This window comes from Nomia melanderi, chromosome 3, assembly GCF_051020985.1.
Source record: "Nomia melanderi isolate GNS246 chromosome 3, iyNomMela1, whole genome shotgun sequence".
Lineage (NCBI taxonomy): Eukaryota > Metazoa > Arthropoda > Insecta > Hymenoptera > Halictidae > Nomia > Nomia melanderi.
The window spans coordinates 774,231-788,526 of NC_135001.1; the positions used below are offsets into that span (position 1 = coordinate 774,231).

The 14,296-nt window shown below is 33.6% G+C and overlaps 1 protein-coding gene across 11 annotated transcripts in view; it reads right to left on the reverse strand.

Moving 5' to 3' along the window:
* iav (transient receptor potential cation channel subfamily V iav) overlaps positions 1-14,296 on the reverse strand; it is an 86,276-nt gene that overhangs the window by 25,336 nt on the left and 46,644 nt on the right. For all 11 annotated transcript variants that reach the window (XM_076366123.1, XM_031987715.2, XM_031987714.2 and 8 more), the window contains 6 exons: positions 12,540-12,701; positions 9,037-9,234; positions 8,229-8,338; positions 4,720-5,057; positions 2,042-2,287; positions 812-1,118 (listed from right to left, as the gene is read on the reverse strand). In XM_076366123.1, coding sequence (XP_076222238.1) covers positions 812-1,118; positions 2,042-2,287; positions 4,720-5,057; positions 8,229-8,338; positions 9,037-9,234; positions 12,540-12,701 — 1,361 coding nt within the window. The remainder of the gene's footprint in view (positions 1-811; positions 1,119-2,041; positions 2,288-4,719; positions 5,058-8,228; positions 8,339-9,036; positions 9,235-12,539; positions 12,702-14,296) is intronic.

Genomic DNA, 14,296 nt, shown 5'->3' on the forward strand with positions numbered 1-14,296 from the left:
TTTCATTTTGCAATGGAAGTGGTGAATAAAATAATGTGATCAGTTAACTTCAACTTATGTACGCTCAGGCGTGAAAGTTTAACGTCATTGTAATTTGAAAGTTACAAAATATATTTGTTTGATGTAATTATTCAAACTATTGAATACATTCTTAATTTGTATTCATATATGGATATTTATTAATTTTGTACTGCACAGATTTTGTGATAATCATGAACAAAAATTTGGCCCATAGAGGGTTATATAATATTGATGTTTGTCAAATTCTATTTAAAATCTTCATCACGAGTCTGACACGATATTGTAGGCCAAGGGGTTAACCCCTTGTGATGAATGACATTATCAACATGATTCAACAAATGTGTATATTACTCAGTTCATTCGAATTCGAAGTAAATATTATTCCTCTGTAATCAACTGTTATACTTAAAACGAAATATAGGCATAACACATGCTTATAACTTTTCTCTTTTTCCAATAAATTATAAATGACAAAGTAGCCGTATCGATCGGAGTTTAGAAAGATATCATAGGCCAAGGGGTTAACACTAGAACTACCGTACCAGTCAAAATAACCGGTTTCAGTTTTTCTGTTTCGCAATTATTGATATCTTCAAAGTATTGAATATCCGAAATGATTTTGAAAATAAATAGTTTCACTCGAGTACTATGATGGGTATCCAAAGAAACTGAAAATAATCTATTGTTACAATTTTTATAGAGATTACATATCAATCGTATTAAATGCTCGGTAGTTCTATTGTAAAACCAATATTTTTCTGCTGCTAAGGAAAGTTTCGAATGCCCTTACCTGTTTCTAGCTGTTTTCGGTCGTCGTTTCTGAGCTTTGTTCTTCGACGAATTGCACGTTCCGTTCTGCTTTATCTCCGGCTTAATTATTTCGCCGGGCCCGTCAGGACCTTCAATTTGACGGTTCGTCAGTTTCTCTTCGGGATCGTCGAGCAACGGCTGGTATCGAGAATTTCCGTCCGCAGACGTGGAAGACGACGATGACAGATCACCGTCGCCGTGCCGTGAACGTCTCCGCGTCGTGATAAATCTGTTGTTCGCTGATCTTATTCTGCGTAATCGAGCCTCGGTTCCGAGCAGGTTGTCGCCTATCGCGGGACCATAAATTCCCGTAAATACGTTCGCACGAAAATCTTTCAATCCCGCCCCCTACTTCGCAGGGAAACTAAGTAACTTCGTTACACTCGCAAAACCTCCATTAACGGAATTAATTGGGAAACTCGATAATTCTAATAAATGGATCTCTACTCTAAATAAGCGATCAATTACTCTGTTTAATGCTAGATTCACGGAACGAGCCAATTCGATTTATATTGAATTTTATAAACATTATTTGGCATTTGTTTCGGTGCATTTTGATTGATTCAAGTAGGCGATTGTGGTTTGTAATAATAGATTTTTAAACATTTGATTTTTCAGATCTAAATGGAGGAACTCATAAATGACAGTAAATCTAGTGTTAAGTATTTAGTAGTCGACGTGTTTTATACGATTAATAATTTTCGGAGAGAACGTATTTTGTGAGTTTCAATTCAAAAATGGGAGTGTTGGGTTATTTTGGGTTAGACTTGGTTAATTGCACACGTTCTAGAGAGATTTTTCCAAATTTTTTGGGTGGATATTGTCATTTTGGGGAATTGAGAGTTGTGAAGTATTCCGAGAAATGAGAATTTGAATTTTTTAGTTTGAATGTGGTGCTGTTTACTAGTATAGTAACAATATATCGTTGTTAATTTATATTTTTTGTTTTGTTTCCTGCTTTCCGCGAGAAAGATAGAACTACCAATTGAATTTTCATTGTCCTTTTCTTGTGCAGGGGTAATAATCTTTATTCGTGATATCTTTATTAATTTTATTAGCAAATATCACTAAAAGTATGATTAATGAACATCATTAATAAAATTAATAGAAATATCACGAACAAAAATGATCATCAGCTTATTAATTCATATATTAATTCGAATTGAATTTTCAATCGCGACGCAAAGAATAAAATCAGATTGATTATTACCGGCGAAATCATTGTCGCTCGACTCAATGAAATACTGTTTCTTGGTGGCAGTGAGTTGTTCCTCCACGGGTATTTTGATCATAGTGAACTGTTCCAAAATTTGCAGATTCAATTTCGAATCCGCCGGCACGTCGACACTCGCCGCTGCGCATCGAGCTATTTTCATCAGGATTTCATTATCAGTTGTACTTTCGGAGGCAATCACAAGATCCAATAGCGGATCCTGAATCTCTTCAGCAGGTGGATCTAGGACAAAGATAAAGATAGAAAAATATGCATGATTCGCGTACGACGGGAACAGTGCTTGTTAAAATAAGGAATACATTACTGAGTGGTAGGTGTATTCATTCACTGGGTATATAGAAGTGCAGGGTTACATAGCGTGAATCACTGAAAATAGGACGTCTCCAAAAAGAAATGTAAGATAAGGGTTTCAATGCTTGACGAAGTGTATGATAATAATAAAGAGAAGTTTCTCTTCGAAATTACTATTATGTCCCGTGAGAACTGTCGACATTTATTTAAACGATATGTAATCACACGATATTTAAATAACATAATTTTTGTGTTTATATTATGTAGTATCTAGAATATTTAGCGTAGATTAAAGTATTGTAGGATGAATGGCTTATTGTGCGTGCGTAAGGGCGACCAGGTCGTATTGCGACGGACCGGCGCCGGGATGATTGGAAAAATAGTGTGACTGCGTTTAGAAAATCTCGAGTGGCTGAAAGAATGCGAGGAAGAGTGTCTGGAACTGAGCGACTGGACTGTGAGAAAAGCGTGTACGTGACTGCGTGAATTTTGACTATGGACGAAAGATGCGAGTGAGAAGGGTGCAAGGGTGAGAAAGACAGAGCGAATGGGGGTGTGTGTTAAAAGCGATTGGGAATGACTGCGAGAAGGACATTTTGGTGAGAGACAGCGGAGAAGAACATTTTTGTGCCTGATAGAGAGTCGTGTGTTGCCCTTGGTGGTATTAAGTTGTATTTTTACGTGTTATCCATATTGTTTCTTTATCTCATTAAATACATATACATATATTGTTTCCTAATTCTCTTTTTACTGAAGATCCACATTTTCAATATCTATAATAATAGTAGCCCCACTATAAACTTGGGGGCTCATCCGGGATCACTATAATTATTACAGTTTTTTACAAAAATAAATGTAAGATAAGGGTTTTAATGCTTGACGAAGTGCAGATAATAATAAAGAGAAGTTTCTCTTCGAAATTACTATTATGTCGCGTGAGAGCTGCCGACATGTATTTAAACGATATGTAATTACAGGATATTTAAATAACATAATTTTTGCGTTTATATTATTATAGTTTTCTACAAAAAGAAAAGTAAGATAAGGGTTTTAATGCTTGACGAAGTGTAGATAATAATAAAGAGAAGTTTCACTTCGAAATTACTATTATATCGCGTGAGAGGTATCGACATTTATTTAAGTAATATGTAATCACACGATATTTAAATAATATTCAAATATTTTTGTGTTTATATTATTATACTTTGTTCGTGTAATAGTGAAATTAACGATTTGTAATATTAGTTTGGAGTAATACCAGAGGCTAAAGAAGTTGAATGTTTTAATTAATGGTTGCTAATCGTTGTTTAATTAAATAATATTTAAGCAATATTTAAATAACAATTTTTGAGTGTATATTATTATACTTTGTTCGTGTAATAGTGAAATTAACGATCTATAATGCTAGATTGGAATAATATTAGAAGCTAAAGACGCTGAATGTTTTAATTAATAATTGCTAATCATGGTCTAAATTGTAATTGATTAATTAGCATTTGTACAGAAACGAAAAAAGTGTAGAACACAGATAAGGTATAACTTGATACAGATTAATTTATTTATCTGAAAACTTTGAAAACTTTTTAAACGAATAGAATTCAAAGAGTTACAATGTTGCAATATAAATTATTTGTATATCATTAATAGGATCCCAGGCATTCGGGTAAGTATGTTTTTGGTTAAATGCTTTTTAGAATTTCCGCTCTACCTTCATTAATTGGTATAAAGATTATATTTAATAGACGTAGATGCATATCTTCAATAATTTACACGATATACGTTTCTTACCTTCAAGCACGAACACGTTGAACGCAATTACGACTAATTCTTTGAAAGTATGACAGCATTTCTTATCTATTTAACTCTGTTTGTCAATAATTCTGATATATCAATGTCTTTATTGACTGGGATACTTTGTAAAGATGAACAAAATCACAAGAAAAAATACAATTGAACGTAATGTTTTGAATAATATTATTTAAGCGTTTTAAGATTGTTAATTAATAAACCCTTTGGACGCATTGAATTCCAGAGGATTCGTTGTAGTATTTTTATTACAAAATTTAATTAACAATAATATGAAACAAACTTGAAGAGCTTCTAATTCCTTATATAAATGAAAATTAACGCTTCCAAATAACTTTTTTATATATTAAATTTCAATAATTTTGTCACTCAATTTATTAAAAAATTGAATTAACAATAATATGAAATTAACTTGAAGAGCGTCTAATTCCTTATATAAATGAGAATTAACGCTTTCAGATAACTTGAGCCATTAGACTAAAATCTCACAGTTAAATTTTGTTTACGCAGAGTCCATAGTTCACTAATAACTTTCCACATTAATTAAATTTACTTACGATCGGAATTTTTCAGATTCATTTCACGAATGGCAGGTTCAGCTGGTTTCTTGTTCAAAGAAACTTCGGCGCTATGAATTTGTTGTTCATTCGTAATAACGATAAGTTTCTGCTCCGCAGATTGGACATTCGTCGACGGCATATTCAACGTAGAATTTATTTGTTCATCGTTCGAAACTTTGGGTTTCATTTGTTTGGCATCAACATTGGTCGGTATCCCTTCGGTAGCAGTGGACAAGTCAATATCGTGTGCGAACGCCATCATATCTAAGGCTGTAGTCAAAGCGCCACCAAAACCTGCAGTCACTGCCGAAACTTGCGGTTCATCTATATTTGGACTGTGCAACCAATAGTTATCGTTATTGTATTGCATCGAAACTCGCAGTTGTGGGTCAGTAGAATTTAATTACTTTACAGCGTTCGACAGAACAGACTGGCACAAGCCAAATTTTCTTGTAGAGCTTTGGCTAATATGGATAATACAAATTTACATGAAAATTTGGCTAATATATATAGTACACATTTACAAGAAAATTTGACTAATATATAATAGGTAGTACAAATTTACAAGAAAGTTTGGTTAATATAGATAATACAAATTTACGTGAAAATTTGGCTAATATAAATAGTACAAGTTTACAAGAAAATTTGACTAATAATAGATAGTACAAATTTACAAGAAAGTTTGGTTAATATAGATAATACAAATTTACGAGAAAATTTGACTAATACGGATATTACAGATTTACCAGAAAATTTGATTAATATAGGGAATAAAAATTTGCAAGAAAATTTGGCTAATATGAATAATACACATTTACATGAAAATTTGGCTAATATAGATAGTACAAATTTACAAGAAAATTTGACTAATATAGATAACACAAATTTACAAGAAAATTTGGCTAATATGATACAAATTTGTACACTTTTAACAATAACCTTACCGAGCAATTATATATATATATATATATATATATATATATATATATATATATATATATGAACAATGGATTAATAATATAAATTTGGTATTAAAAATCAATGTATAAATAAAATTAAAGTTATTTCGCGAATACTTTTGGTAGTCACTGTACATATTGACCAGCCGTTTTATGTAACGAAACGAGTCCCAACGAACCATGAGATACGAATAACACCCTACCACCATGAGTAACAGTTTCTTGGAAAACAGACTGTAATCATTGGTGGATGAAATATTCTTCTAACGGTAAATTGTAAATGATATATTCACCCCAACTTAAATGGTATATTCACCATTTATATAGTGTATTCACACTACCACATATCTCTCTTTAACCCCTTGTCCTATAATATCGTGTCAGACTGATGGTGAATTTTAAACAGAATTCAACAAGCATAAATACTGCTGAATTTTTCTAAATTCAAATGAAGTATTACTCTTCTGTTATCGATTATTATACTGTAAAGCAAACATGGACATAGGAAATACCTGGAATTTTTCTGTTTTCAATCAATTATTAACAACAAAGTAGTTGTACCGAACACAAGGAAATAAATCGTAGGACAAGGGGTTGCAATTTTCCATATAAACACCTAACCTACTCGTAAAAATTCCCCACTTTCCAAAATAATATAAGTCATGTAGCAATAAGATTTATTTAATATTCGAAAGAAAATTACTCATTTCTGCAAACAATACGAATGCTAAGAGAACCCTTACAATGATCATTTCACCTTCATATATACATAGTTTCAAAGGAAAATATCAATGTCACCGATAAACGTGTAAATCGATTACTTATACTTCCAAGTAGATAATACAGATTTATATGTTCTTGGACTCCTTTGTATTCCGAGTGAAGTTTCCAGGTCATTAGTAATGTTAATGCTGCTAGGAGTGCAGACGAGTTAGGAGGCAATTACGCGGCGATAAAGCCACTCAATGCGGAACGGTCTGAATCATCACTGGCAAGGCTGGCAATTGAAAATTTATGACACTGTGTTCATGGACACGTAGAGTTCAAGACAAAGGATAAAACGAATGAAATGGAAACGTAACGCCGTCAAATGAAAAGTGACGATCTCAACGTTTCGACGATATGTGTCATCCAGACGTGACTTCTGTCAGTCGACGATTATCAGTCACTGTCGCATAAACGTGATTTCGCTCTTCCCAGACTTACTTTATTGAATTAAAATGGCGATTGTTCAAATTGCATAAGTAATGCAGCTAGACATTGAAATGACATTGATTTTGTTAGATAGTAAGCAACGAATATATTTGTTTTTTGAATAATAAGATGCAAGAATAGAGTGCTTGCCACGAAATCGAAAAATAAAAGGTTTATTCAGGTTAATTTTCAAATCATTGCTTTTATATACTTTACATATAATGATTTTAAATAGATTATTGAAATTACTTGCGTACAGGAATCTACTTTATGATATGATACAATTAAATTTCGTCCTAGATTTCGACAAGTTATTAAAATATTCTACGTCCATTAAATGTGCCTATTAAACGTCAATATCTGTATCAGAAACATTAATATACATTTAATATTCCTATTAAGAGAACAATACATCTCATTAATATTTTCACCTTTATTCTCATAATATATCTACAGAATTATTTCTGCGTTATTTCTTCACCTAATTGTACTCTCATTTCACTGCGAAACGTAATTTAAACATATACTAAAATAAAGTAATGATATTATGTCAATCTCATTACGTCATATTCATTTCCTATTCTCATTAATTTTTAATCACCGTGGCAAATCTAATTTTTGCGTTTCTAAAATAAGTCTGTTATTTTCATAAATCAGTTTAACTGAACCTGTGTAACACTTTATTTCTTATAATCTTTGTATCCACGAAGTTGCGACAAAAATAGATGGCGTAAGCAAGGGACGTTCCAGTCGGAACAAATCGTAAGATAAAGGCTAATTGTACTGTATATATGCCCATAATTAAGAAAACAGTCCAAGTTGTATTTTTCTTCTTTTGTTTTAATTCAGTTTAGAATAATGTGATGCGAAATAACTGATAAACTCATTTCTTTTAAATTTTATCTTAGACCACTTTCGTAACATTTGATTCGGAACTAATTATAAGATAAAGGGTTAATTGTACCTTAAATGTGCCCACAATTAAGAAAACAGTCCAACTCATATTTTTCTTCTTTTGTTTTAATTCAGTTTAGAATAATGTGATGTGAAAGGGCTGAGAAACTTTTTTTTTTTAATTTTGACTTAGATCACTTTTATAACATTTGAGTCGGAACAAATCGTAAAGTGAAGGGTTAATTGTACTTTACATACGCCCATAATCATCAAAATAATGTAAGCCATATTTTCCTTGTTTTATTTTGATTTAGTTTAGAAGAATCTGATGCGAAATAACTGCTAAAGTTATTTTTTCTTTTTTAATTTTGACTTGAATCACTTTTGTAACGTTTGAGTCGGAACAAATCGTAAGGTAAAGGATTAATTGTACTTTATCATGAATGAGGATGATATTACCTTATTCTGACAGGTGTGGAAAAGGACGCACGCCCCCACATGATTCGCCGCAGTTCTTCACCGGTCATACCACGTTTTCTCAATTCAGTTATGGTGACTTTGCCAACGCGCTGCAAGTCGAAATCATACAATTTAAATAGACACCAGCAAACACTGCTAATCTAAATCTGTCTAAATAAAATAAATAAAAATAATCATCAACATTATTCTATAAAATATAATTATATCCAAAAATGCGAATTCGAATGTTACTGATATAGACAATATCATGAAAATGGCACCGATTCTACGAACAGAATACCGCAACATAATCGATCATTCCAAGAACAAAATACTGCAACCCAGCGATCAATACATTTCGGATAAAAACAGGTACAAACAGATTCCCTCATTTGTTTGTCAGAAGTCAAAAACACCCTAACTTTTACCAATGTGTTCCCACTGTTCTATGTTTTTAACACTAGAACTACCAAGCACTCAAACTGACTTTTCCAAATTTCTTTACGAAATTTATAACTGTGTATTTATTAAGATTTCAATTGGCTTATATTTCAGTGCAGATATCACTAAATCGGATTCTTTAACGATTTCTCAGAGAAGCATTTGCACCTTTCCAATAATTATAAAAGAAGAAATCGGGAACATTCTGACCCATCTGGTAGTTCTAGTGTTAATTTGGACATGCCACTGGTAAAGTATACCGGCAGCTATATTCTAGCTTCATAAGAACTTGGCTGTTTTTATGTACGTCGCTGCTCGGCCGGGCGTAAAAGTTAATGAAAAAAAGTATAGAAATAAAAACTATCACCTTCCAATTGGCCACAGCACCTTTCCGTTGTTTCGCCTTGGTCTTCGACTTGCATTTAATAACTAGAACACCGCGTTGCTCGGAGGCGGGGTTGTTCGGATCATCCCCGGGCCCCAGTTTGATACTGTACTCTTGCAGATAGTTCTGCGCGTCTTTCTGCGACACGGCTCGCTCTAAAGAGACAACAATTTTCGCCCACTGGAAATAGTCGTACGTTCTCATGTGAAACACTGTCAGCGAGAAATCTAACGTAGATCGTTAGGATGTTCGTAATTTTAGATGGAAGTTATCGGGTGAGGAATAAGGATTGAAGAGGTTAGAAATCATTTTTATAATTGTTAGAATAATTGTTTGGAAATGTTGTGGAGAATTAAAGTATAGTCGTGATTGTTGATATAGTGGCTGGTCAAGGAATTGGTAATATTGGAATTCGAAATGATAATTTACTGAGATTTACTATTGGGTGAAGAATGGGGATTGAGGAGGTTAAAAAATAATTATTTGGAAATGTTATATATTGGTTTCGATTGGAATTGTGGAGAATTAAAGTATAGTCATGATTGTTGGTGTAGTAGCTAATCAAGGAATTAGTAATATTGGAATTTGCAATGGTAATTTAGTGATAATTCCTTCGTCGCAGTATTAAGAATGAGTAAAGCATTCTTATCGTTTGTTTATTTAAGTAGGGGACTTGGAACCTAATATTGGCGTTGTGATACATGGAAAATATGTTTTGTATTATATGGATGGATATTAGAAATCGCACAAAATGGTAAAACGAAATAAGGAAAGAGGAACTTGTATATTAATAATATTTTACATAATTTTTGAATATTCAATTATTACAAACACATTGCAAAATACGCTTCCCTTATAATATCAAGAAATGTAAATATAAATTAAGCTCGTAATAAGTAATTAAAACCGATTTTATCAAACGGTACACAAAATCGCCGGAGATTTATTCTCGGTGAACACTCGAATACGCTTAACACAAGAAAAATAAAATATCGGTGTACCTAATATTCCATTGAAAATCTCGGACAATATAAATCGTGTCACGAGAGAAGTACAACTGAAAAAAACTGCTTCTGATAAGATAACCAGTTTTCATTGCAGCCTGTGCTCTCGTCAATGGTAATGAACGAAGCGTGTCAAGAGTGGACGAGATAGAGTACTATCAAAGGACACGTCAAATGACTGCCAACAGTTCAAAACGGCGTCGAACAACATAAATATCCAGCCGACAGCAGCGAATGCAATTTCAAAATTCCTTTATTTCTCGTGAAACCCTCAGCAATGAATTATCGAGGCTTTCTCGGTGAAAATCAAACAATACGCGTGCAATTTGGCTCAGTACGACACAATACAAGATAAATTATCTCCATTAAAATATTTACCCTGTTCAGAATGGCACGGATAAATCTCTGACGAGCAAAAATGTTTCTTTTAGCTAGTAGGTAATTAGTCTCTCTAAAAAAAAATATGATTATTTTGATCACTGAAACCGTTTTTATATTTACTTCTCAATCGTTGTCAACTATTGAACTCTCGAAAGCAATTTTTTAACCCTTTGCACTCGAAAATGTTTCGCTGGAAATATTCAACATTTTCCGACGAGATATAGATGACATTGTTTGAAACTGATTTAACGATAATTCACAGATAAACTAAGCAGCAGAGCTATTTTAGTGAAATGTTTCACATAACAATACAAAGTTTCGTTTAGAATACTAAATATTCAACTTCATAGTCTTAGTGTATCAAATCATGTGATAACTGAGAGGTACCTCTCGATTGCAAAGGATTAAATTATTAAACGAGATTATTTACATAGATATACAAATTAGTAATCTTTGTCTTTTGCTCGAAATTCTAGTATAAAAATATAATAAGTTCCTACAATAGAACCACTCGCATTTGAATTATATTCAGAAAAACCGATTTGCTTGATTTTAAAAAGTAGAGCATAACTGGAGGGACAGATGCAATAATACCTGAACCACCGTGCCAGTTAAAATGACTGGTTTGAATTTTTCTGTTTCGCAATTATTGATACCCGAGAAACATTGAATATTCGAAATAATTTCGAAAATAAATATTTTCACTTGAACACTATAACGAGTATTCGAAGAAACTGAAAGTAATCTATCATTACAATTTATAGGGATTACATATCAATCGTATTAATGGAAGAAATCTAATATTAAATCATTCGATTGAATTGCATAGCTGTTATTGCATATTGGTCAAGCTGAATGTCACCGCATTAGGTAGTAGTATTTAAGTAGTATAAAGAGTGAATAGAAAAAAATTGAAGAAGTTAACACGTTAACTGCCACGGTGGTCACCGATGACCGGAGCTTTCAAATTACTTGAAAACAATTATAATTTGTCAGACAACTAACGTCGAATGACAATGTTCAATAGTGTAAATAAAGAGAGAATAATGTAACCTAATGATCGCAATACCAAAAAAGAAGTAATCGTTCCTTTCCATCTTTGCTACAAAAGAATAAACGATACATAAAACCCTCAAGTTTTTCGCGGCAGTCAACATGTTAACACTATTCCTACCGCGACCAGTCAAATGACTGTTTTTAAAATTTTTATTAGAATTTCCTATAGACAACGTAGTTGAATCGCCTTTATACTTCACGACTTTTCCTAAAATATACGTATAAAACATTTTTCAATATTCACTCCTTTTTCTTGTTTATTTCCTGAAGAAAATTTGTAGTCTGTCTTACCTACCACGACTGGTCATTCGACCGGTAGAACGATTTATATCTTTTTGTAATAGTATTCTTTCAAAAACTCAATTCCGATACTGTAAAGTCGTTACAAACGAAAGGTAATGCAGTTGTGGTATGATTTTAGCCAGAAAGTGCCTTTCAGGGACTGCTTTACGGTACTTCCAAGTGTTTACAGTTCTCGCTCGCCTATCGGCCTCGGTAAAATCGGTAAAATCTAAATGTCGGAGATGGCCTTTACAGGTATTTTTCTACATCCTAGATTTAGCCGGAATAAATGCATGGATTTTATGTAAAGAATCCACGGGAGAAGAAATTTCGAGGCAGGAATTTTTATTTCAATTGGCAGAAGAACTTGCCATTGAATATCAACAGGAACTAGAGTTAGGCAAAGAAAATCAAGCAACACTCGTCACAAATACAAGTACAGGTTTACGCGAACGGAAATCATGCCAAATAAGATATTGCACAAACAATAAGACTGACAAAACCTGTCTAGAATGTAAAAAGTACGTGTGTGGGAAATGTACGATCGACAAACTTATTTATAAAAAATGAAAACGAATAAAATGTAAATTATATACTTTTAAATAAAAGAAACTATATTTGTATATTGTCAAATTGGCTATTATCTTCATTCTACATTAAAATACATAAGTTGTGCTAAAGATCAATCATTTGACTGGTCGCGGTAGGAATAGGTATACATGGAGTGTCGGTAGGAATAGTGTTAGTGGAACATTGAAATACCTGTTTCACCCACTCTTTCTCGCTCTGCTCGATCACGTGCGCGTAAGTGTTCCCCATCATGGCGATCAACATGTTCAACAGCAGTATCGGGACCAGCACCATGAATATAGCGAACACCGTCTTAGCCAAATTCGGATAGGTCGTGTAGCTTAGCTCGGCGTACTGAAAACGGTAGGGGAGAAAAGATCAGCATGGCCCCGGCGAATGCAATCAATCTAGAAAACAAACTGCGCTCAGTGCAACGGACCGGTAAAAATGAATCGTGTCAGGAGCAAGCGTGCAAACATCGGAGAGCCAACGGATGGATTTTCAACCGAAAATATGCATTTCCAGATATGCGTTCCACTTTTTAATTCGACGCATTTCCCCGGATTGTTATACGGACTGTAAAACCGAGCAATGACCTTTACCGGGCCCAGCATTTCGCGAAACTACTGCACAGCGCGGCGGTGCACGCGTCAACACGCGAACGCTCGCTAAATCTTTAACACGTTCACTGTCACGGCGCGCGGCGCGGTTGAACGCCCGTTTTCTCTGGCGAAACACGATAACTTCGAAAGTATGAGTGATACAATCGAATGATTTAGACGAAAGTTGTGAGGGAAACAGCTAAGCATATGCTGGTGACGTTTTTGTTACATTATGAGGGTGTTGCGAAGTTTTTTCGGTGACAATGGATACTTTACGCTTCGATTCTAACGTTGTGTAAAAAGAGAAACGGGATTTGTCCAAGCAAAATGTTTATTTTTGAAGTGAAAATCATTTGTATAGTAGGGATTGGGTTAGTGACACATGGGTAACCTTCAGTTTTTGTTATTTCAATAGTCGAATTTTGTGATTTTGTTCATAGTATCGCTGAATAGCTGTTTTCTGGGCGAAACTCGATAACTTCGAAAATATGAGTGATACAGAAAGATTTTTCACATAAAAGTTGTAAGGCATAGAGCTGAACATATTGTGGTGATGTTTTTGTTACGTTATGGGGGTGTTGTGAAGTGTTTTCGGTGATAATGGATACTTTACGTTTCGATTCTAGCGTTGTTTACATAGAGAAACGGCATTTGTTCAAGAAAAATGTTTCTTTTGGAAGTGAAAATCATTTTGTGCGGTAACGACTACTTAGCAGCACGTTGGTAACCTTCAGCTTTTGTTATTTCAATAGTTGAATTTTGGGATTTTGCTCATAGTGCAGCGGAATAGCTCTTTTCTGGACAACACTCGATAACTCCAAAAGCACGAGTGATAGAAAAAAATGATTCAGACAAAAGTTGTATAGAAATAAACGTATGGCAGTTATATGTGATTATATATGGAAACAAATGAAACCCGATTTGACTTACGTCGTTTTAGTTGATCTTCATACATTTTAGTAAAAAGTTAATTCTTATTAATTTGTATAGAAAGCTAATTTTCATTAACTTCCATAGAAAGTTAATCTTTACTAATTTCCATAGAATCTTAACTTTCATTAATTCCCATAGGAAGTTACCCCTTAGCAGTCGTCTCTCATGCAAAAACTTCGCCAGTAATTACCTCTAAACCACGTACACCACGCTAGAAACAGTTTCAAAAACCCCAAACTTCGGAACACTATAACAACTCAACCCCCTCGCGATAACAATAAACAAAGTCAACGCAAAACGTCGAATTCCACAGCTACGAATTACTTCAATTCATTCCCCGAAAGATAAATAGAAGTTTCCAGCCATCAACGCTGAAAATAAATCGAGTGCAAAGGGTTAATTTTTATAGCAGAG